Raw genomic sequence first — 23,230 nt, 5'->3', positions numbered from 1 at the left:
TCAGACAGGATTCGTGCCTTCCATGCCCTTGTACTGGTTGCAGGGGCCATGTGCAGCTCTGAACACCGAGAGCCTGGATGGGTAGGGGTACTTCATGTACTACCTGTCCTATGAACTGGCAGCTCCTTCTGTCTAATTTCTAGCTAGTGGTAGTAGTTGCAAGATTGTGCTGGGGGTGGAGGCAGCGTGTAAAGCTTCTCTCTGAATGCTGCGGGCTTGGTGAGCTGCTTTGGGCCACGTGCTAGGACGGGGCAGACAGAGTCTGGCTGATGTAGACCATATGCACAACAACTAGGTTGACACAAGGCAGTTTACGTTGACCTAATTTGGTTGTATACACCAAGTTAAGCAGTTTCCTTTGAGCTGATGCTCTGGAATTGCAGCAGTTGTCACCTGCTGACTTTTATTTGCCTTCCAAAATAATTGTCTCCCCTTCTGCTATTGCTCAGCAGAGGAAGGAGGGGAGTTGTCACAGCCTTGAGAGAGAAATGAGTAGAAATCCAAAGTTCCTGTTTTGCTGTCTGTGCTCCCAGTAGATAGTGAGAAGATGTGGTTTATTTTCACTACAGTTGACATTGAGAGTGAAGAGTTGACCTTCTAGAGATTGGCCAGCATTCCTTCCTATCCCACCCTACAACTACCATTGTAACTACAGAATTTTAAGTAGTATCATGCTGCTATTGTTGTGAAAATGAGGCCACTGTGCCGTGAACCTCTTGTTATGGTAAAACTCTACTTAAAATGAAGCTTTTTTCTTAAAGAAATGGGGAAACTAAGTTATTTAGTAAGGAGTTAAGGCGTATGATGGCTCAGGTTTTGAGGAGAGCTGATCACTTTCTTTACATGATTGTAGATAGTTTCTTCATTGTGTTTTTTGAATTGGTTTTGTTTCACATTATATTTTAATCATGTGAAAGAGTAACTTGCCAGAATTATTTGGACAGTAAAATTGTGTTCTGTTGTATTCATACAAATTGTACTTTTTTTTTTGTTTTTTTTACTGTAAATACTACCAGGTCCTTACAATTCAAGATTAAAGATACTATTAGTCATAGAGGTCAAGGCAGTCATGGATTCTGTGACTTTACCAGACCACCGTGACTTCTTCAGCTTCAGTTGTCAGGGGCTGAAGCTGGGGCTGGGGCCAAGCATTCCTTTAGTCCATCCCTTCCAGTAGCAGTGGGCCTCACACTATTAGTCCCTGCCCCCCATGGGGCTCCAGCTGCCATTCCTCCTCCGCTCCTCCAGACCTCCTGTTTCTGGTTATTTTTATTTAAGTTATTGGCACGTCAAGAGCTCCCATGAGTTTTTGTTTGTCTGTAACCTGTCTGACTTCTGCTAAAAATAAATGACAAAAATCTTAACCTTTTATTTAAGAAAAATATCAAACTAATAAGGTGAACAGACACAATATACTTGGTGCAATTATTTTTTTGTGAAATATTTTATTACAAAGGGAGAGGTAGTGACCTAAAGTAGCAGTTTATGCTACTGTGCTGAAGATTCAGGTTTCAAACACTGCTAATTCATAACTGCTAATTCATAATGCAGGGAAGGGAACTATCACTGTAGCACTTAATAAAATTTGTTTTCTTTAAAAAAAAAAAAAAAAAACACCCCACAACACTCTGGTGAATTACACTCATAAAACTATGTAAAGAAAATGTTATTAAGGTGGTACTGTTTAGTTTAAGCAAGCATAGGTTAGGAAATGCCATATTGAACACCCATAATTCTGTGCACTTAGGTGTACATGTGGCTGTAATCTGTAGCTACATGATATGTTTTATTCACCAAGACACTTGCCTTATTGATTCAGTGCACAGGATTGGTGCACCAGAGGGCAGAATCAAGGTTGTGCAGGCACCTGTAAATCTGGCAATTTTTAACTTTCAAGTGCTGCATTTTGTAACCTGTTCTTCTAACCTCTTAAACAGAAGAAAAAGTATTCTATTTTCCATAGATGTCTGGTGGTAGGTGGAGTGTGGAGCACAACTGTGGAACAGCTCAAGTTGCCCCCCTCATGGAAAGCAGCAGGCACTCTCTGCAGCTTACAGCAGTTCCTCCTGCCTCTGCCTTTCCTTGTCCCTGAGTTAACTGGCTCAGCTGCCTCACAGGGAAGGGCTCCAGCAGCACCACGTGACTGCATTCAGAGGGAACATATGCCCCCCCCATATACCATTCTCCTTCCCATGTATCACCTCTATTACTTTTGATTAAGAATGTAAAAATTCATTTTACAATGTAACTGTGTAACCGCTAGTTGCGGGCTCTGTATTATAAAGCTTAAATAAGTTATCCTGCAGAACCTGCAGTGAAACCTCCCCAGGAGTAGGGATAGCAGGGACTGCTTGCCCTACTCCTGGGGAGGCTTCGCTGCAGGCTCTGCAACCAGCATATAACTCCAGTGGGAGGGATGGGCACCTTTGGAATAGATAAGTCTCCTGTCTGGACCGAATAGGAAAACAGTTCCAGCCCCTACAAGTTAACCAGAACCGATAAGTCTCACCTGTTTGGTGAGGCTTATTGATTAACCATTTCCATCCCTTGTTGTAATCATCTTCAGTGGTCAACCCGATGGCTTCCACCTCTTTAGGTTGCTACTTGGCTGAAGCCCGTTCCCCATCTGTGAAGCACTTTTTGAATTCTTAGCTCACCTTACTACGGATGTTACCTTTAGATTAATTGACTAATTGAATAGTTGATGCAATTTGCATAGACTATTTAATTAGTAAATAAGGGCGCCTCCGGCTTTGAAGTGTAGCAACAGCCCCAGAGCTGTTGCTACACTTCAAAGGCGAAAGAACGGCGAGGAACACGGGGACAGTGGGTTAGTCCCCCACTGTCCCTGTGCAGCACTGCCACTTTGAAACCCTCCAGAGAGTCCGGCGTCAGGCTCCTTGTGGCATTTCAGTGCTGCAGCGCCTTGTGGAGCCCGGGATCAGCTGATCCCCAGCTAGCCCTGGGCTGCATGTGGTGTTTCAAAGCAACAGCAAGTGCTTAACCATTTCACTCTGGATTTGATTAAACATTAAGATGAATTTTCTGCTTTGGTTGTTGAACATCCTTAGTTACATCCCTGTTTATATATATTAAACTTAATTTGCTGTAGTTTGCTGTAGTTTATGGGATGTTACTGATTTTGTTTTGTGCAAGGAGGTTAAAAAAAGTGCCAAGTTGTCTCTCTCCAAACTCTGCCTGCCTTACATCAAAAGGTTAGTTGTATTCCTCCACACTAAGGCATATTCTGACTCCTTTATGTAACCTTCTGAATCTGAGCTTGCAGGTCCTAATGTTAACACTTGCAGAATGGGAACTTCAGTTCCCCCCTGTTGTATTTTGGGAACCGCATGTTACTGTCTCACCCTTGTTTTATATGCCATCAGAAATATCTGGGTAAATCCTTAGCAAGGGCCCTGAAGTTTCTCACCACATACAAAATGGTTCTTTGGGTGCAACCCAGAATTTATTTATGGAGAGGCTAGGAGCAAGTCTACCCTACACATTAGATCAAATTAAGTTACCTTGACTTAGTCGCTACAGTGATTAAATTGGTTTTTCCTGTCCACGCAATACTCTTTCTGTGGACAGTGCATGTCCTCAATCAGGATTAGGGATTTTAAAATGCATTTATTTTTGTAAATCTGTAACCACTCAATTTTTCAGCAGTTACATGTTTGTACGCAGGGGGGCAAGAGAGAGCTGCTGCTCGCAGGTAGCCTGGTTTCTACCTCCTCCCTCTCCTGCCCTACTTCTGCCTCTGATACAGAGGCAGCAGTGCAGAGGGCAGGCAGCTCCTTGGGAGCCGATACACGCAGGGAGCTGGCTTGAAAGCTGGCTTCTCCCAAGCACCAACTTCCTGCTACCCTCTTTTCCCTGCTCCGCTGCCACTGTGGGAGGCAGCAGGTGGTGGGGGGATGGTGCATGTAACAGTGCAGGTTAACTGATGAGCCCTGGCTTATTAGTTAAGCTTGTACATGAGGACACATTAACATCCCTAGATGTAAACACAGGCAGCATATGTTGACCTAACTTTGTAGTGTAGATCAGGCCTATGAAGTGAAGGGATTGGAATAAGAAAAAAAATTTAAACAGTCTCAACAGTTTTGAAGAAATCTCTTCAAAGGGGAGGAGTCTTTTTACCCAGCATTCCTCTTATCCACCAAATGTACGTTCTTCTCACTCTTCAGCTATACATACTGGGCCTAATGGGCTACCAGGAATATTAGCTCCTTTTAGGGATGCAGTAGTGTAGTCGATTAAATGAATAACCAGTAAGCAGATGCTTATTGGTTAATGCTGTCAGCTACATGCAATTGCCTTCCCCCCTCCATTTTTCTGCAAGTACATTTGTTAGTGGGCTGGCCAACAGGCTGGCTCAGTCCTGGGCTCATGCTGGGTCCTAGCATTAACCTCACTGTGGCTCTGCATTATTACGGGCTGGGGAGCCGGCTCACAGGCAAGCTGGTTCAATTCCCGGCATCAACCTCCACTGCAACTCTGCATTAATAAGGGGCTGAGAAGCTGGGATGCTAGGACTGAGCCAGCCTGCCTGCACGCCGGTTCCCCAGTCCTCACTGTTAACATAAGAACGGCCATACTAGGTCAGCCCAAAGGTCCTTGTAGCCCAATATCCTGTCTGCCCACAGTGGCCAATACCAGATGGCCCAGAGAGAAGGATCACAACAGGTAATCCTCATGTGAACCCTCCCGTCATCCACCTCCAGAGAAACAGAGGCTAGGAACACCATTCCTACCCATTCTGGCTAATAGCTATTGATGGACCTAACCTCCATGAATCTATCTAGCTCTTTTCTTAATCCTCTTAAAGTTCTAGCCTTCACCACATCCTCTGTCAAGGAGTTCTACAGGTTGACTGCGCTGAGTGAAGAAAAACTTCCTTCTGTTTTTTTTAAATCTGCTGCCTATTAATTTGATTTGGTGACCTCGTTCTTTTATTGTGGGAATAAGTAAATAACTTTTCCTTATTTGCTTTTTCCATACCAGTCATGATTTTATATACCTCTATCATATCCCCCCTTAGTCTCCTCTTATCTAAGCTGAAAAGTACAAGTCTTTTTAATTTCTCTTCATATGGGACCCGTTCCAAACCCCTAATAATTTTTGTTGCCCTTTTCTGAAGCGTTTCCAATGCCATACATTTAAAAAAAACCAAAACATACATCTGTATGCAGTATTCAACATGTGGGCGTATCATGGCTTTATATAGAGACAATAAAATATTTTCTGTCTTATTCTCTCTCCCTTTTTTTATTGACTCCTAATATTTTGTTTGCTTTTTCGACTGCCGCTGCAAACTGAGTGGATGTTTTCAGAGAACTATCCACAATGACTCCCAAGATCTCTCTCTTGAGTAGTTGTAGCCAAATTAGTCTCCATCATGGGGGTGTGTGTGTGTGTGTGTGTGGATATAGTTGGAATTATTTTTTCCAATATGCATTACTTTACATTTATCATTAAATTTCATTTGCCATTTTGTTGTCCAATCACTTAGTTTGGTGAGATCTTTTTGAAGCTCTTTAGTCTGCTTTGGTCTTAACTGTCTTGAGCAGTTTGGTATCCTCTACAAATTTTGCCACATCACTGTTTACCCCTTTCTCTAGAACATTTATAAATAAGTTGAACAGGATGGGTCCCAGGACAGACCCTTGGGGGACCCACCCGCCAAAAAATACCTCTCTCCACTCAGAAAACTTACCATTTATTCCTACCCTTTGTTTCCTGTCTTTTAACCAGTCATCAGTCCATGAAAGGATCTTCCCTCTTATCCCATGGCAACTTACTTCACTTAAGAGCCTTTGGTGAGGAACCTTGTCAAAGGCTTTCTGGAAATCTATACTATATCCACTGTATCCCCTTGTCCACATGTTTGTTGACACCCTCAGAGAACTCTAGCAGATTAGTAAGGCATGATTTCCCTTTACAGAAACCATGTTAACTTTCCCCCAACAAACTATATTCATCCATGTGTCTGACAATTTTATTCTTCACTATAGTTTCAACTAGTTTCAGCTATTTTACCCGGTAGTGATGTTAGACTTACCGGTCTGTAATTGCTGGGATCAGCTCTAGAGCCCTTTTTAAAATATTGGCGTCATATTAGCTATCTTCCAATCATTAGGTACAGAAGCTGATTTAAAGGATAGCTTACAAACCACAGTTAATAGTTCTGCAGTTTCCCATTTGAGTTCTTTTAGAACACTTGGGTGAATGCCATCTTGTCCCAGTGACTTGTTACTATTAAGTTTATCACTTTGTTCCTAAACCTCCTCTAATGACACCTCAATCTGGAACAATTTCTCAGATTTGTTACCTAAAAAGAATGGTTCAGGTTTGGGAATCTCCCCAATATCCTCAGTCGTGACGACTGAAGCAAAGAATTAATTTAGCTCCTCTGTTTTGACTTTATCATCTTTGAGTGCTCCTTTAGCATCTCGATTGTCCAAGGGCCCTGCTGGTTGTTTAGCTGGCTTCTTGCTTCTGATGTACTTTAAAAACATTTTACTATTCCTTTTTGAGTTTTTGGCTAGCTGCTGTTCAAACTCCTTTTTGGCTTTTCTTATATTTTTACACTTAATTTGACAAAGTCCTTTTTATTTTTCTCACTAGGATTTCACTTCCACTTTTTAAAAGAGATCTTTTTATCTGTTACTGCTTCTTTTACCTGGTTGTTAAGCCATGGTGGCACTTTTTTGGTTCTCTTTCTGTGCCTTTTAATTTGTGGTATATATTTAAGTTGGGCCTCTATTACGGTGTCTTTGAAAAGTTTCCATGAAGCTTGCAGAGACTTTAATTTTGTCTCACTGTACCTTTTAATTTCTGTTTATACAAAAATGAGGAAGTTAGTTAGTTTCCCTTTCTGAAATTAAATGCCACAGAGTTGGGCTACCTGCCCGCCTGGCTCCTAATGCTCTTTAAATGCAGAGCCGCAGTGGGGATAGGACCCAAACCCAGCACAAGCCTGGACTGAGCTGGGCCGCTGGTCAGCCTGTTAAAAAAATTACTGACAAGAGGGGTAGGAAGAATGCGTGTTGTCTAGTCTATAGTATAAACCTATAAACTTTTGCTTATCGGTTAACTAGTTAATCGTCTATACTATTACATCCCTACTGCCAACATCTTGAAAACAATCCAGCCTTCCTTAATATATAAATTTAGTGCCTATCCCTTGCATAATGTATAGCTCTTTCCTGAGTTGACACATTACTGTTCTGTATATTTTATCAATTAAAAAGCATTGTGAATTCAGTAACAATTCTCCTTTGACCAATATTGAAGTTACTGTATTGAATAATTATTACAGATTTTTTTCTAAATGTGTGTTAGTATGTGTGTACTCTTAATATTTGCTTATGTTTTTTAGTGAACTTGAAGATGATTTGCTTGGAGAAGATTTGCTTCCTGGTAAAAAGGTAAGAAATAAGTATGTTTAATGAATGCTGAATAATTCATGCAATTTTAAATGTGAACCTGTATTTTACTCACAGTTTATGCTGTCATGTTACCTGACCATTTATAAATGATTTAGCCTATTTATCTGGCTAAAATCAATTTAAATACCAAAATCTAAACGGCTCCTCAAACAATTCTTGACGGCTGTTATGAAAGATTTCACAAACAATAGCGGACATTTTAAACTTCTACATATTTCAGTATTTCCTATATCAGCTAAACAATAAAGGTGGTTGGAGAAATTCTGATAGCATCTTTCAGTGGAAAAGAAAATCTGATTTGTCAAAATTGAAATGCTTGACAGATGGTTGAATTTTGATTAAGTTCCTCTGTACCTTTGTTTCTGACTTTATGGCCCTCTACTTTGGTGACTTGCCCCAAGACTTCATTCCCTTTTGCAGAGAATTTTGAAACGTTTTATTTTTATTCCGAATCAGAACAGAACAGAGCCCGTCCTTTGTGAAATGAAATTACTGGTCTCCCACCCAGTTTTGCTCACCAGTCTCAGTGTTATGCATATAAGAAGCACACAGGATCTTTTCAGGGGAACAGGCAATACACTGCATTTATTTAGAATATAACACACAAGCTCACCCAGATGCACCCTGTTAATGTTTTTATAGTTGCCTGTGTCTCAAACCTATCTAATTGCCAGTTAGATTCAGGGAGAGGAGGTGAGCCAGGTTCTGTTAGTTGTGATCATATGCTCTGAGTCTTTGTAGGACGGAACTCAAAGACTAATGGTAAGGCACTCCATCTTTTATATCTTTCTCATACAAATCTGAGTTTTGCTGCATCATGTAATAATCAGTCACTTTGCAACAAATGTTTATCTCAAGACTGCTTTCATTGTCATTCTGCATCAGCATCTTGATTCTTTCTTGGTGTTGTCATATTCTGGTTTTAGTTAGATCTTGTTATCTTTTCCTCCGGGGGTATTGCTTTCCCTTCAAGGTTGTTGATTTGTCCTTCATTAGTAATCCAGTACAATGGGCACATATGATGGTCTCTGGCCCCTCCTTTGACCATCTGGATGCAGCGATGGCTTTCAGGCCTATCTTCTCCCATGCACACACATTCCTCATGCACACAAACAAGAATTATATAATTCCTTTTGTGAAGGCAAAAATAGTATAGAACATTCAAAGAATAAAAAAGAATTATTGCAAAATTTTCCACAGTAAAAGGTTAATTAAAACATTCTTGAATCTTATACTGAAAGAGCAGCCCTACGAGAAAAATGGTGACCATAGTAAGTTATAAGAACCCATCTGGTCTGTGGGGTCAGGTGGAGGGTTGGTGTGCTGAGCAAGCTGCAGACTTGTGGATATCAGGGTGCAGGAGTTTGGGTTGGAGTATATGAGGGACTCTGGGCAGTGGGGGTTGGGTGTGTGATGGGCTCAGAGCACAGGTTTGCGGTGTGTGGGTGGTGCAAGAGTGTTGTGGCACAAGACTGGAGATTCAGGGGGCTTATGACGGTGTTCAGGTGTATGATAGGCTCAGGGTTGGGGTGTGTGTGGGGTGCAGGGATGTTACAATGTTGCGGCCAGATGGGGGCTTGTTGGCCAAGCTTCATTTTTAAATAAAATATTATATCCAACACAAAATGTTTCAACATTGTCTTTATTTATGGGAGGGGCAGGAAACATTTTGTGGGTCGGGAGGCCACTGACCCACAGAAAAATCAGTCGGGGACCTCGCAAATGAGATGCAAAAAACCAACCCCTCCAAAAAACCCCGACCTTCACTGATGTGGCTCCAATTGAGACACCTCACTCCCTTGGCGCTCCAGCCCTATGGTGGGGCAGAAGGAGGGTATGTAGGACTGAGGTTCAAGGCCTCAGGTCAGATTAACTCTTCTGGGGTTCCAGGGCTAGTGGATTTTGTACACTCTCCCTCCCCCCGGCTCTGGGGTGGGGCCAAAAATGAGGGATCCAGTGTGCAGGACAGAGGTGACAGTGAGTGGGCTAGGGATGGGGGTGCAGAATCTGGGTGGGAAGCAGGATACAGGGGTAGGTGTCTGGCTAGGAGGAAGGGGGCAGGAACAGGGTGCTGCTGGGTGTCTGGCCATGGGAGAGGGGGCAGCTTAGGTGGTACCTGGGGGCGTCTGGGGACAAGTATCTCTTGGGAAGGATCTGCAGGAAGCGCTGGAAGATGCACACATGCGACTCCTTTAAGAAATCCAGCCACTCTGGATCTTCTGCTGCCATCTTAACCCTCTCCCCTGCCTCCCTGGTGAACGAAGGAAGGCAAGACAAGAAAGCGTGCACGTTGATGTGGGGAGTGGAGGAAAAGCACATGCACTTCCTGCAAAGCTGGATCTGGTGCAGAGCTGCAGGAGGACTCCTCCTTCTGCCCCCTCCCCCTCCAGCAGGAAACTGACTTTGGCTCCAGTTTGTCGAGGGGCGGGAGGCTGTAGTGCCAGTGTGGGCTCCTCGTTGCGGGGGGTGGGGAACATTATGTCAAGATCAACTGGCAGTGCCAACACCAACGACCACTGTTATAGGGGCTCCTATAATTCTCGCTACTTCTGGGATAATTTTTTGGTGTCTGAATTGTTAAGATGTACTTCCTAACAGGTATTTTGAAATAAATTACCAAAATAATTGAAACTAGCATGATTGTATAGCCTTACTTTGACAAATAAAATTTGCAGAATTTTAAAGTATTGTGTGCACAATTTTAATTTTTGCTGCAGAAGTAGTGCTTTGTGCAGTCTTTATTGTAAAATTTTCAAGGGCAGGACTCTCACCACTTTCTGTTGGATATTGTTAAGCAGCCTAGTAAATCTTTTAGGAAGTTATTTCACAGATATTAAGCCTAAATTGGTTTGTTTCTTAATCTGATCTGGTTATTTTATACAAAAGTGGGGGGTATGGGAATACTGTCACTTAGCCATGCTATGTACAATTAGATCTTTTAGCTAATAACTGGTTAAAGTTAAATAAACAGTTGGTAGCATAGCTGACAAACTGGAAGCAGTTCTGAGATGGGTAGGAAAAATCACATACTCCTGTGTAATTTTTTTCTCTTCTTTGAACTCCTTCCAATTTGCCCATATTTCTAACCTTGCTAGATCCTTTCCAGTTATTTGTCTCTCCCAAGTTGGTATCCTCAAGAAACTGTAGTCACTCTGACCCTCAGTCATGCTACTGGATTAATTCATTAAAGCTGTTTATAAGAGACAATTTAAAACCAAACCATCTGATACTCCTCTAAACATCACCTCCAACTCATTACATTGCTGGTTGATCATTAGACTTTAGTTTGTCCTTCAGCTAGTTTTTAGTCCTTTGGCAATGATGAAGTATAAGACAATTGAAATGAATTTTGCAAGTTTTCATGAGAGGCTACATCAAATGTTTCACTATAATTCAGATATGCTGTTTTCTATATTATTTCTTTTATCAGAAGATTATACAATTCTTTCAAAAAGCAATCAAATTTGTCTGGCCAGATTGTTTTGTTGTAGTGTTTAGAGAACCTTTTACTTTTCTTTCAGAGACGTGTTTTAAAACAACAAATGTTCATGACTTTTTTGTTATAATCTAGAATCAGTCGGATTTGTCAGATGAAGAACTGAATGATGATCTTCTACAGAGTGACAATGAAGACGAACAACATTTCAGGTATGTGTTCTTTGTTTTCTAAATTTGATGGATTAATTAAAGTTTCACTGAGTTGCTGCTTAAAGAGAGATACATTATTAGAGAAATAAGGTGGCAAGGTAATATCTTTTATTGGACCAATTTCTGTTCGTGAAAGACAAACTTTCAAGCTTACACAGAGCTCAAGGAAGTTACAGAGACCGTGTCTACACCAGTGTTCCCTCTAAGCTGCGCGGCAACACAGCTTCACAAGTGTTTAATCAGCCCTGTCCAGTCAGCTCCATGCACAAAGCCTGAAGTTTCGAGGGAACACTGATGTACACTACAGAATTTTTCACACGTCAGCATGGAGCCACCACAATTATTAAATTAGGTGTGTGTGTGCGCGCACGCGCATGGCTCCTTATATAGGTCATGCAAGTCCTAACCAGGAGCACTTGTATCAATTGTGGAGCATTGTGGGACAGCTCCTGAAGGTCAGTAAGACTCAGCATAAGCAATGCTGTGTCTGTGTTCACATTGTATCAACTTAATCCCGTCAACTGTGATACTAGATTGCTCAGGGAGGTGATATCACTAAATGGGCATAGAGAGACACTTAAATTTGGCTCCTGGCAATGTAAGTGACAACTTTTCCACAGCAAGGTCGACACAAGGCATTTTGTCAGTATGGCCCATGTCCCGGAGTGTCCCAGCTACATACAGGTGAAACAGATTGTTAAGCATAAAGAGTTACCATATGCTGCAAGAGACAATTCAAGCGAAGTGGACAGCTAATACATTTGCATTCCTAGGATAAATAGGAGTCCATGATTTTTAGTGTCCAGCAAAGTTATGAATTTAAGCTCCCAAGCTCATCTTTTGAAGGCTTCCTGTAACCCATTACCCCTCCTTTGTCCCATGACTGCAAAGGGGTTAAACTGTCCACATTATCTTAATGATCTCTTTCAACATGTGTTAAACCGATTTTTAAGCATATGGAATTAACCTTGTCTTTAGCTGTCGACATTGAGTACTTTTCTTGGACTGGAAGAAGAGTTGTGCAAACTCAGAAGCTTGTCTCTTTCACCAACAGAAGTTGGTCCAATAAAAAGATATTATCTCGTCCTCCTTCTCTCTGATATCCTAGATATTCTCATTCATTTTTAATGGAGTATTAGGCATAAAAAATGCAAGATATTCAGGTAATCATTGCATTAATAATGTTATAGTAAAATCTGTTCATCAAAAGTAATCCTATGCAAAAATTTCAGTTATCTAGAATAAGGTTGTACAGTTTGGATCTCTATAGTCTGGACTTCTACAGTTGGGAAGCCTTGTGAGCACTCAATAGAGAAAAGCCGATCCCCGTGCTCAGCAACTCCTCCCCTGCACTTCAAGCATTCGTAGTGCCACAAATAGCTCGAGGGAGGAATAGTGATGAGTGGAGTCAGGCTAGGTGGCTGTGGAGCTTGTGGCTGGAGCACAGCCTGGCAGCTGTGGGGCTTAATACGCTCCCACAGAGTTGCTCTTCTGGCTCGCAACTGCAGGGCTCTGTGGCCACCTTGCCTCTTCCTCTGAGTGCATCTCCTCACTCTTTTAATGCTGGCCCTGCTGCTGAAGTGAAGCTCTGCAGCAAAGGAGTTGGCATTGACTTCCCCTGGTTCAGCAGATTCCCTGGTTAGGATGCTGGACTGTGGAGGTATAACTGTATCTGCGTTATTTGTCTTGAAACTTTGCTTTCCCTTGTATCAGGATATAGCCATGAATTTTTTGTATAAATCAAACATGTTCCTATTATATTTATGGCTAAGAGCACTTGTAATCTTGTATAACTTCAGTGGTTTATAAAACTGACTAACATTATTGCTTATGCTTTGTTTTCAGCCCATTATTTACGCATATCATTTGAGCTAGAACACATTTCAGCTATGCAATCTTAACTTTCAGTTAACTGTCTTTTTGTTTTTAAATCATTGATATCGGCACAGGTCCTGGTTCTTCTCTCCCCTCTTCCCCTAAGCACCATGGTAAGCCTTGTCTCCTGCAGAGTTCCAGATATACCCCCTAAACTGAGTGCTTGGGGGGAATAGCTGCAAAGTGCATGAAATTTGAATTAAGGGCTGTGTTATTGCATCCCTTCATGTACCATGCAGCACTGAAACTTGCACAAAGGCTTGAGAGCTGAACAGTCACTCCCAGACAGATGATTCTGTTAGGGTGCGTGTCCCTAACTCACTGTCAGCTGAATGAGTGTACAGGCTATAAAGGGGTCTCATGATCCAATACAATATCTGACACCTTGGAAGAAGCTCACTCTAGGGGTACGTCTAGACTACATGCCTCTGGCGACAGAGGCATGTAGATTAGGCTACCCGACATAGTAAAATGAAGCGGCGATTTAAATAATCGCCGCTTCATTTAAATTTACATGGCTGCTGCGCTGAGCCTACAAACAGCTGATCAGCTGTTTGTCGGCTCAGCGCGATAGTCTGGACGCTCCCCTGCCGACATCAAAGGTATTTGTCGACCACCCAGGTAAACCTCTGGCGACAGAGGCATGTAGTCTAGACGTACCCTAGGAGACCAAGTGGTGCCTATCCTAAGATTGTATTCCCACCTGCAATCCATAATGGGCTGGGGAGGGAGGAAGAGCAGGTAGCTTTCTCTATTGCAATTATAGAAGTTGGGTCAAACTCCCTCCATCAGACTAGCAATCTGGGCACATGATGATCTTCTGTCAGCAGAATTGAGCTAAAGAGCCATCAGAACGGAAACAGGGTTTTCCTTTGATACACTAGACTAGGGTGTATGTTCTCTATTTCTCTCCCATGGTACCTTTGCTTTCTTGTGCTGTGTAGCAAGGTGTAACTATATGACTGTACAGGTGGCGAAAGGAAAGAGGAGAGTACCTACCCACGGGCAGGGAAACTGAGGCCAGTCTACATCAGGAAATTTGAGTTAGAATAACTATGTTGTTCAGGGGTGAGAAAAATCTAATTCTTCCATCTATGTAGCGACCACTTCTAGTGGAGGTGGAGAGCCCTTCTTGTCAGCATGCAGTGTCTTAACTGAAGCGTGCCGGTGCATCATTTTAAGTGGATAAACCCTGATTTATATGAACTATTACTTATCCATTTCTGCAGCTGGTATTATTGTTCTCTATGGAGTAAATGGTTTTGCTGCTTTTCCTTCCTGCTTTCTTTCAAAGTCCTCCAGTCTGGGGCCAGCTTGGTGTACAGCTAGCATACAAATCTGTCTGGCTTTTGTGGTCCTAAATTTTGCAAAAGTAGGTGCCTATTAAAAGGACTTCTAGAGTTGTAACATTGTAAAAAGAAAAACAATTAAAAGTAAAGCACCCCCCCCCCAAAAGCATTTTCCAAGAAAAATTTTCGGCAAATCAGTAAGGGTGGACTTTAGATAAATGCAATATAAAGCATATTTGTGAATCAACTGGTTTTACTACTTTCTCTCCAAACCTTGAGTTGGAAATGAACTGTTTTTAGATGGTTGTGATATCTGCAGTTGCAAAGCAAACATGAAAACTTAAACTCTAGATGTAGCTGATCAGAAGGATCTGAAGTTTTCAAATGATTTCTTAAATGTTGTTTTTAGGTTCATGCAAACGAACATAAGAATTTTTTTAAACCTTCACAGGTCACCTTTAAAAGATAGTTCTTCATTGTGTAAATGGTATTTTTTTTTCTGAATGGAAAATTAAATCTACCGCAATAAATACAACAACCTAAATTCCAGCTGATTTTCTATTTGTATTAATAACAATGATTTAGTAACTTATTTGGAGGTATTAGAAGCAGATGCAATTGAAATCATTTACTGTATTTTTGTTAGTCTGGAACTTAAAATTGAATGCAATCTGCTTGGTTACTGTGCAGGACTTCTGCCAGCCTGACCCATTAGACCATCTGGTTGGTTTGATTCCCCTGGTCAAATAATCTGCAGCTGGTGATAAGCTGTGGTACAGTATGCATTATGAGTTTATGGCATGCAGTCAAGTTGGTGTTTGAGCTATATTTTTGACCACTAACTTAAAGTACATGTACTTGTCTGTTCCTTTGTATTAAATCATCACAAATGTAGTTAAATGGTATACTTTCAACTTCAATATGATCTTTTTTCACCCTTCCACTGCAGTTCTCAAGGTGTCACAGTTAGTCTTAATGCTACATCTGGCATGCTTACATCATTTGAATTCTCTGAGAATGCTAATGAGCATGCGATAGAACATGATTCAGAATACGACCAAGGGGAGGATGAAATAGCTTATGACAAATCGGATGAACCTGAAGTATATGCTCAAGAATACACAGAGGAAGGACAGTATGAAGGCAATGATGCTGAGCTGACAGAAGACCAAATAGAATATGTGGAAGAACAGGGAGAGGAAGAAATTTACAATGATGAAGTGCTAGACCTTGAAATCAATGAACCTCTAGATGAATTTGCAGTGAGTTTATTTCTATTATATCTCCAAAGATCACATTGCTTCACGTGCATAGGTTTTAGACTGATTTGAAATCTATTTACCTCCCTAGGGAGGGGTGGAAATTAGACCTATTATCACTGTCTGCCAGTTTCTTTATCTAGGCTGTGACAAAGTTTGTGTTGACAGCTTGTTTGGCGGTAGGTAATGCTCCTTTGTCAGTCTGGAAGGCAGTTGAGAACCATGACCTTGAGGGTTGTATCCTTAAGGAAGAAAACAGCTTTGTGTGGTGGAGATACACTGCCAATTGTTAGAAGTACTTAATGCAAAAGCTTTTATCCAGGCTTTAGACAAGATCTGATAAAGTCCTTCCAAGGTGAAAAGATTATTGACCTGCTAAAGACATCTTTAAGGTGCTAATATTCCAAAGTGATTGATGTCCTGCTCATTCATCCTTTTTGTAACTGAGAACTGTCTAAATCTGAATAAAGAGATTGGAGGTTAGTTCAGAAAATGTCACATGCATAATTTGATATCTTTTAAGCAGAATGCAGAAGACCATGTGCTAATATACTTGCAAGTAAATATAGTACATAATCACAGTTTAAAAGAAAAAAATTGGCATAAAATTTGCGTAGACATTCAGAAGTTTTTGCTTTTTTTTTTTTATTCTTGTTTGTACAGCATCTAGTGCAATAGGTGCTTGATCCTTGTTTGTGCCTTTTAGGCATCACTTAAATACAAATGAATAATAATGGTATAAAATTAGTAGAATATTTTTTAAAAGAGTATTAATCTTTTATTTTTTTCCCTTTTAAAATAAAGATGGATTTATAGTTCCACGGGGCAGATGGCACTTTGGATAAGCAACTATTCCAGATTTACCTCCATATCTTTTAAATTATAAGAGCCTGATTCTCATACTATTGATATTTAATGGGGCATATGTTGTGCCATGAGATGAATCACTACATATTATCTGTATTGCTGTGCAATGTTATTAATACAATGTTGTCAGCTGTCGTGGCTTTAACACTACTATCTTAAAAACCCTGCTAAATTAACTACCATGTGTGATAGAAAATTAGTGATAGCCCAAATTTTGATTTAAGCGTGTTTTCAATTTCTATAAACTATGCACGTATAGTTCTGAACTCTTATATAGTGGCTCTTGTAACTTCCTTGTATAATTATTTTAGGATGAAGATTATATACAGTCATATAATCAACAAGGGATGGAAGAACAGGAAGAATATGTAGCTGAAGAGGTCGCTGATTCCCAGACACCTACAAATGAATCAGAAGAGGTATGTTATACACCTAACACATTTTGAAAAGTTGCTTATTGCAGAATTTATAATAATTTAGAATTGTTCAAATTGCTGGCTGTTCAATGCCAACTGGCTGTGAACTAGCTTAATGCCAACAGTTCTTGATGCCATCACTTTATTTTTAGGATGGATAGTATAATGCCGAAATGTTTTATTGTCCTTTACTAGTTTTGCTTGTTTAATTTAAATTAAGATAATTAAATACAGCATTTTTCTTCTGCATAGTAACATTTCAAAGCTAAATTAAATCTGATCAATTATAAACTTTTGAAAGAACTGTAATATTATTGTTCAGAGTTATGATAAACATCCACTCACATAACACGACGTTCTGCCACATATTCCTAGTAACTATAATGTACCACCTTCCTGCTCAAATTAAATATATTGGGGTCAAAATAGTAAATTTTAAAAAGTGCCTAGGTCTCATTTCAAAGAAAATGTAAGCATTTAGGAGCCTATGTGTCACTGAAAGTAAAAAGAGAAAAGCCCATCCTGGTATCTTATGTGGGAGCATCTTATGCATGGTTCTGAAAATTCCACAAGCTTCTCCGTATAGTTTTCTATGGCTCCATCAGGAAAGGAGGCTCCATGTTTCCCTGTTGGAGAGTTACAGAGGCTTGATGCCAAAAACTCAGATAACCTCCCTGGTTACAGAAGGAAAGTGTTGTAATGACTCTGCAGCATTAACTTACAACAGATTCCCGGTGGCAAGGAAATATGTTGTTTACTGCCTCCCTAGGAATCTGGTGCAGTATTTATTCTTATTCCATAATTTAATTTATAGGATTTGTTGGAATACTCATTGAGGTGGGATGGCTATGTTGTTTAAGAATGTGAAAAATCCACATCTGAGGGATGTATTTAAATCGACTGACCCCCAATGCAGATGGCCTTAGGTCAATGGAAGAGATCTTTGGTCAGCTTAGCTACTGCCTCTTGAGAAGGTGCAATACCTATGCTGGATGGGATAACCTCTCAAGATGGTGTAGATCTGTGTTTCTCAAACTGTGCTCCGCGGAGCCCAGACATCTACAGGGCCTCCACGAGGCTGATGAACTGGAAACGTCAATAGGTACAACACATACAATCAGTGGACTGCTGGGGCTCCGCATAATTTTTACGCATGTAAAGGGCGCCGGAGCAGAAAAAGTTTGAGAACAACTAGTGTATATCAACAGTTACCAACCACCAGTCTGCGGACTGGTGTCGGCCCGCGAACTGCTGACTACTAGGCCGTGCCGGCTGCCAGAGCTGAAGCTGGCTGTTGGCAGCAGCTCTGGGGGTTCGGGCTCACCTCAGCCCCGCTGCACAGCAGTTTGCTTCAGGGGTGGCAACCGTGGTGACTGATTTTGCCTGGTGGCAGAAGGTGGGGAGTAGAAGGCACCACCTATTCTCCTCCCCCCTCCCACCCAGGTTAGATGGCAGTCCCACTGGGGCTCCGCGTTCTCTTCCCCACCCCCACCTCTACCCATTGGGGTGTGAGAAGTGCTTGTGGGGGAAGAGGAATGGGGACGGGAAGGAGGAGTGAGCACATGCGCTACCAATGGCCATTCCCCCTGCCCACATTGCAGCCGGCTTCAGCTCTGGCAGCCATGGTGGTTGATTTTTCCTGGTGATGGCGCTGGAGCTGACGCTAAGAAGGCAGAACAGGTTATGCCTCCTTCCCCTTTCCAACCAGGTAAGATAGCAGCTCAGCAGGGGGCTCTGCACTCCTCCTGCCTCAGCCCATGGGGGTGTGAGACACACTTGGGGAGGCAGGGAGTGTGAAGGAGGAGAGAAAACACGCACTGCCAATGGCTGCTCCCCCTGCCTGTGCAGCAGTAACAGCCTCGCTCCCTAGAAGGGGCAGCCTTGCTTTGGAGAGTGCAGGGGTAGGGTGGGGGTCTCAGGGCAAAGGGGTGTTGTGTGAGGGTGTGGTGGGATTACAGGACAAGAGGGTGTTGGCATTGGCTGTAGGAGTCAGAGGTTAAAGGGCACACATGGCGTAGGGGTGAGGGTCAAAGGGTGTTGGGCACTGGGGAGCAAGGGCCTAGGTTGGGGCTAGAGGTTAAGGGAGGGGAGGTCTGGGGCTGAGGGAGGGTAGGGTAGGGGTTAGAGGTCAAAGGGAAAGAGGGGGTGGGTTGCAGTGGTTCAGTGATTATGGAGCCTGGTGCGACACAGCTCTTGCTTCTGTCTCAGGGCAGCAGATCTAAGGGTGTCTGAGCAGGGTCGGGGATGGTAGGGGGTCTCACAGTTTGTGGACCAGGCAGTTGCAGGGTTAGTGGGGCAGGACTGGGATTTGACACAACAGGTAGTCATGGAGTTTGTGGAGCAAGGGGCACCAACGGTATGTGGGGCGGGATCAGAGAGCACTGGGAGTGCTGGGGCAGGATCTGTGGAAATGTGCGGTTGTCAATTTAAGTCGGGTCATTGGGACACGGCGTCCCAAGGTTGTTAGTGACAGCGGATGCAGGACAGGCTCCAAGCAAGACAGAGGTGGTTGACAAAAGGAAGTTGGCAGCAAGGTGTGTTGTCTTTAGGACCACCACGGTGCAGTTGTGGATAAATACTTTGTTACTAACGGATTGCTTCTTAGGTGCTATATTAACCTACTTGACATTTTGTTGCAAAGTTGTAAGTTCATAGAGGGGAAAATGAGCTTACTTCAGAAGTAATCTCAGTAGTAGTTCTCTCAGACTCTTTTGGACAACTTAAGGAGAATGAGAGGCTAAGAAAAATCAGATCAGTCATCATGAGTGTACAGTTTGAGACCTTAGAGGAGTTGGTTTGCTGTTGGGCATAATATGCTCTAGACTTCTTTCCAGCAACAGCAGAAAAATTTAACCAGCTCGAACCCACTGGGAGAATGAGAGAAATTGTATAACTAGAAAAGATATAATTAGTGATTTTTACATATATGCACCTCTTCATCTTATGTTACCTACTTTTTCCATCAGCTTAAATCCTTTGAGATTCTTTTTAGTTATAGATTAAAGAAGATGTTGTCAGCCTATTTACGGCTAGATTTTGACCCACCTAAAAACTGACCAGAAATTTACTTGTTCCGTAGCCTATATTTTCAGAGAAACTTCAAACTGCCTCAGATTTATAGGACTGCCTGCCTGTAGTTTTTTAGTAAAAGCAATGTACTAATATCTGATCCTTTATTCGAAGGAGAATCAGTAAATTCATAGTGTGTGGTGTTATTTGGCTATGATCTTAGCTGTTTATGTTCTTGCTATTGACAAAAATGTCAACAATATTTTATCTTAATTATCAGCTTGAAAATGTAGTGTAACTAAAGATGTTGGTAACTGAGACCCACCTCTTGAGGCAATAAATCATTGTTTTGTTCACCCTTTCCATTATCATCATTTCTCTCCCTGGTAATGCATTTCCTCTCCCAGTATAATTGCCACACTTTCCAGTTGTAATCTGCTGGTTAGAACTTGCTTGTGCTCATAACTGGGCTATTCTTCAGGGCTCAACAGTATTTCTGTCCCAAATCACAAGCTAATTACCATGGACAGACTTATATGCATCCCCAAGTGGGGGTGAAAGGATTATTCTGAGAAAATAACTAATCCAAAAGTGATTCATCTAATGGAATGTTTACCAAATAGTGTTCCACGGAACCCTGGGGTTTCACAAAGTAAACCTAAGGGTTCTGTGAGAAAACTTTACTCCCCCGTCCCCTGCACAGCCTGCAAGCAGCTCCCATTGGAGTTGTGCCGGCGAGGGTGGGCTCCTGGCGGTGCGTGGCTCTGGGAACTCCACCACCCACTGCGGCTGCCTCACCACTGCGCATGGTGTGGCCCTCTCCTTACCCCGCAGGATTGCCCCTGTCCCATGGGACCTCCGGTACGGAAGCATGCGCCCCCTCTCTCTCCCTTCCCCCCACGTGTGCAGGTGGCGGCTTGTTGCAGTGACTGCTGCTGCTCGGAGGGAAGGGGTGCTGAGTAGCCACTCCTGGGCCTCGCCATTTTTAAATTGCTGCCTGCACTCCGATCCCAGAATGGAACTTGGCTGGGGCACTGCCCCTCCCACTCAGGGCATGTTTTGGCTCTGACCACCCTCGGGGTGTGCTCAGGCCTGCTGCCCCTGTGTGTGCTGTTGGTCTCTCTCCCCCCTGCATCCCTCCCTAGCCTGCTGGGGAAGCGGCAGAGTCTGGTCTGGTGGTGAAGGTCGGGGTGGACACAGACACAGACACCCCTGCCAGCGGGAAGCCTGACCTGGTGCTGCAGCTGTGCTGGAATCCCTCCTGCTGGGGGAACAAGAGCATGCTGCCTGGAGGCTTTCTCTGCTGCAGCAGGGTGCCAAGCCAGGTAAGCATTGCTCCTCATTCCTGCACCCAAATCCACCTCACTCACTTCCCTCCCCGTGCCAAGGCCTCGCATTCTCAGCTTGCTCTGACACCCTACCCCAAGACCGCTCCTGTACCCTCTCTCCTGGCCAGGCACCCTGCCCCAAGTCTCTTCTTGTACCCTCCCTCCTGGCCAGGACATTGCAGATCATCTTTGCAATTCATACTCAAACATCATGAAGTATTTTCCAACCATAAGTGACAATAACTGGATTTGAAATCCATTAAGTAAACAGAAAAGCCAGTCCGTTTTTGTACACAAGATTATGAAAACCTAATTGAAATCGCTTCAGAAGGCCAATTAATACAAAAATTTAAAGAAATTTTTCTGATTACATTTTGGGGTGGTTTATGTCAAGTATATTCAGCTTTATCAAGACGTGCAATTCATCAGTTGTTACCTTTTGCCAGCACATACTTGTTCAAATTAACGCAGCAGCAAAAACAAAAAACATAAATCGACTGAATGCTGCGCCAGGTATGCAAATCCAACTTTCCAGTATTAAACCAAATATAAACAGAATTTGCCGAGAAAAGAAGAAAAACCATTGTTTGCATTGAACACTGCCGATATAATGCATTTTAAGTTTTTGAGCTTTATCTTTTGTACACATTAAATGTAGTTTTTAAATATGTGCAATTAAACTAAATGTTGATCTCTTGACCTTGTTTAGCATTTGTATATTATTATACTTTCTTATTTGTGGTCTACTTTTTCAGCTACGTATATAATACTGTTATTAGGGGTTCTGCGAAATTCTTTCGAGTTTAAAAGGGTTCCGTGGCCAAATAAAATTGGGAAACACTGATCTAATGGCTCCATCAATATGAAACATTCAGTTGCTTCCATGAATGAGACTTTGAAGATGAGAATTCAGGTATCAGACTAATATCAAAGCACAATACATCTATTAATCACCTACATTAAACCATTAAAAATATGGAAGGCTTAGCATTAATACTCCGTGACATGCTGTAGAGCCAAATTTAATTTCTGATTTGTCTCTGTCTCATTATTATACTGTCTTTCTACTCAACAGCAGGATTTCTAGATGCTATAGGAGCCACACTGATAAAATCATAGGACTGGAAGGGACCTTGAGAGGTCATCAGGTTCAGTCCCCTGCACTAATGGCAGGAGTGAGCATCATCACTAGACTGTCCTAACAGGTACTCGGAGATTTTAAAAAGCAAGTTAGACAATGGTAGAGATTCCACAACCTCCTTAACCACCCTGACATTTGGAAGTTTTTCCTAATGTGCATCCTATACTTCCCTTGCTGTAGTTTAAACCTATTCATCAGAAGTTAAGGAGAATAATTTTTCTCCCTCCTCCTTGTATAACAACTATTTAGATATTTGAAGACTGTTATAATGTCCCTTTTCAATCTTCTCTTTTCCAGACTAAATAAAGTGTGTATATGGGGTGTGGTGGTGGTTTTTTTTTTTTTTTTTCCTTCAATCTTGCCTCATAAGCCATGCTTTCTGGGCCTTTTAATCATTTTTGCTCTTCTATGGACTTTTTTTTCCCAATTTGCCCACATTTTTCTTGCCTTACCTTTCTTTTTCCTTGTAATTTAAATATAGTTGGGACCTTTAAAGAGCTCCATCCTGTTTTTCCTGTTGCCTAAACATTTATTGCATTCAGTTGCAGTGGGAAAATTAGACTTGATGTGTGTTGCCTTTGAAACTAATTGGCTCCTACGTATTTCTGCCTTGTCTGCTTCCTATGATTTAATACTTTAAGTGCCCCAATTTAGAATACAAAATCATGTCTTGCTTTTAGTTCAACATACAGGAAAAAAGTTATAGTTCATTTGTTGGCACTAAAATTTGTGTGTGTGAGACCCAATAAATCAGGAATTGGATTGCTAGTATGTTTAAACAAAACCGAAACCCAGTCTTTCATGGCAAATAATGCTATAATATAATATAATTTAAATTTCTAACTATCAATCAAATTTAACATTTTTACGTTTTCTATCCACTGTCCCAGGACAGGAGAACTTTTTTTTTTTTTTTTTCTGAGGGATGGGAAGAACTGGGTGGA

General features: G+C 41.9%; 1 protein-coding gene across 7 annotated transcripts in view; it reads left to right on the top strand.

Annotated features, from left to right (window-relative positions):
* RBM33 (RNA binding motif protein 33) overlaps nucleotides 1-23,230 on the top strand; it is a 173,164-nt gene that overhangs the window by 14,174 nt on the left and 135,760 nt on the right. For all 7 annotated transcript variants that reach the window (XM_075922763.1, XM_075922761.1, XM_075922758.1 and 4 more), the window contains exons 3-6: nucleotides 7,385-7,433; nucleotides 11,026-11,102; nucleotides 15,216-15,528; nucleotides 16,704-16,811. In XM_075922763.1, the coding sequence (XP_075778878.1) occupies nucleotides 7,385-7,433; nucleotides 11,026-11,102; nucleotides 15,216-15,528; nucleotides 16,704-16,811 (547 nt within the window). The remainder of the gene's footprint in view (nucleotides 1-7,384; nucleotides 7,434-11,025; nucleotides 11,103-15,215; nucleotides 15,529-16,703; nucleotides 16,812-23,230) is intronic.

Source organism: Pelodiscus sinensis, chromosome 2 (genome assembly GCF_049634645.1).
Source record: "Pelodiscus sinensis isolate JC-2024 chromosome 2, ASM4963464v1, whole genome shotgun sequence".
NCBI lineage: Eukaryota > Metazoa > Chordata > Testudines > Trionychidae > Pelodiscus > Pelodiscus sinensis.
This window is presented reverse-complemented; position numbering and strand designations above follow the sequence as displayed.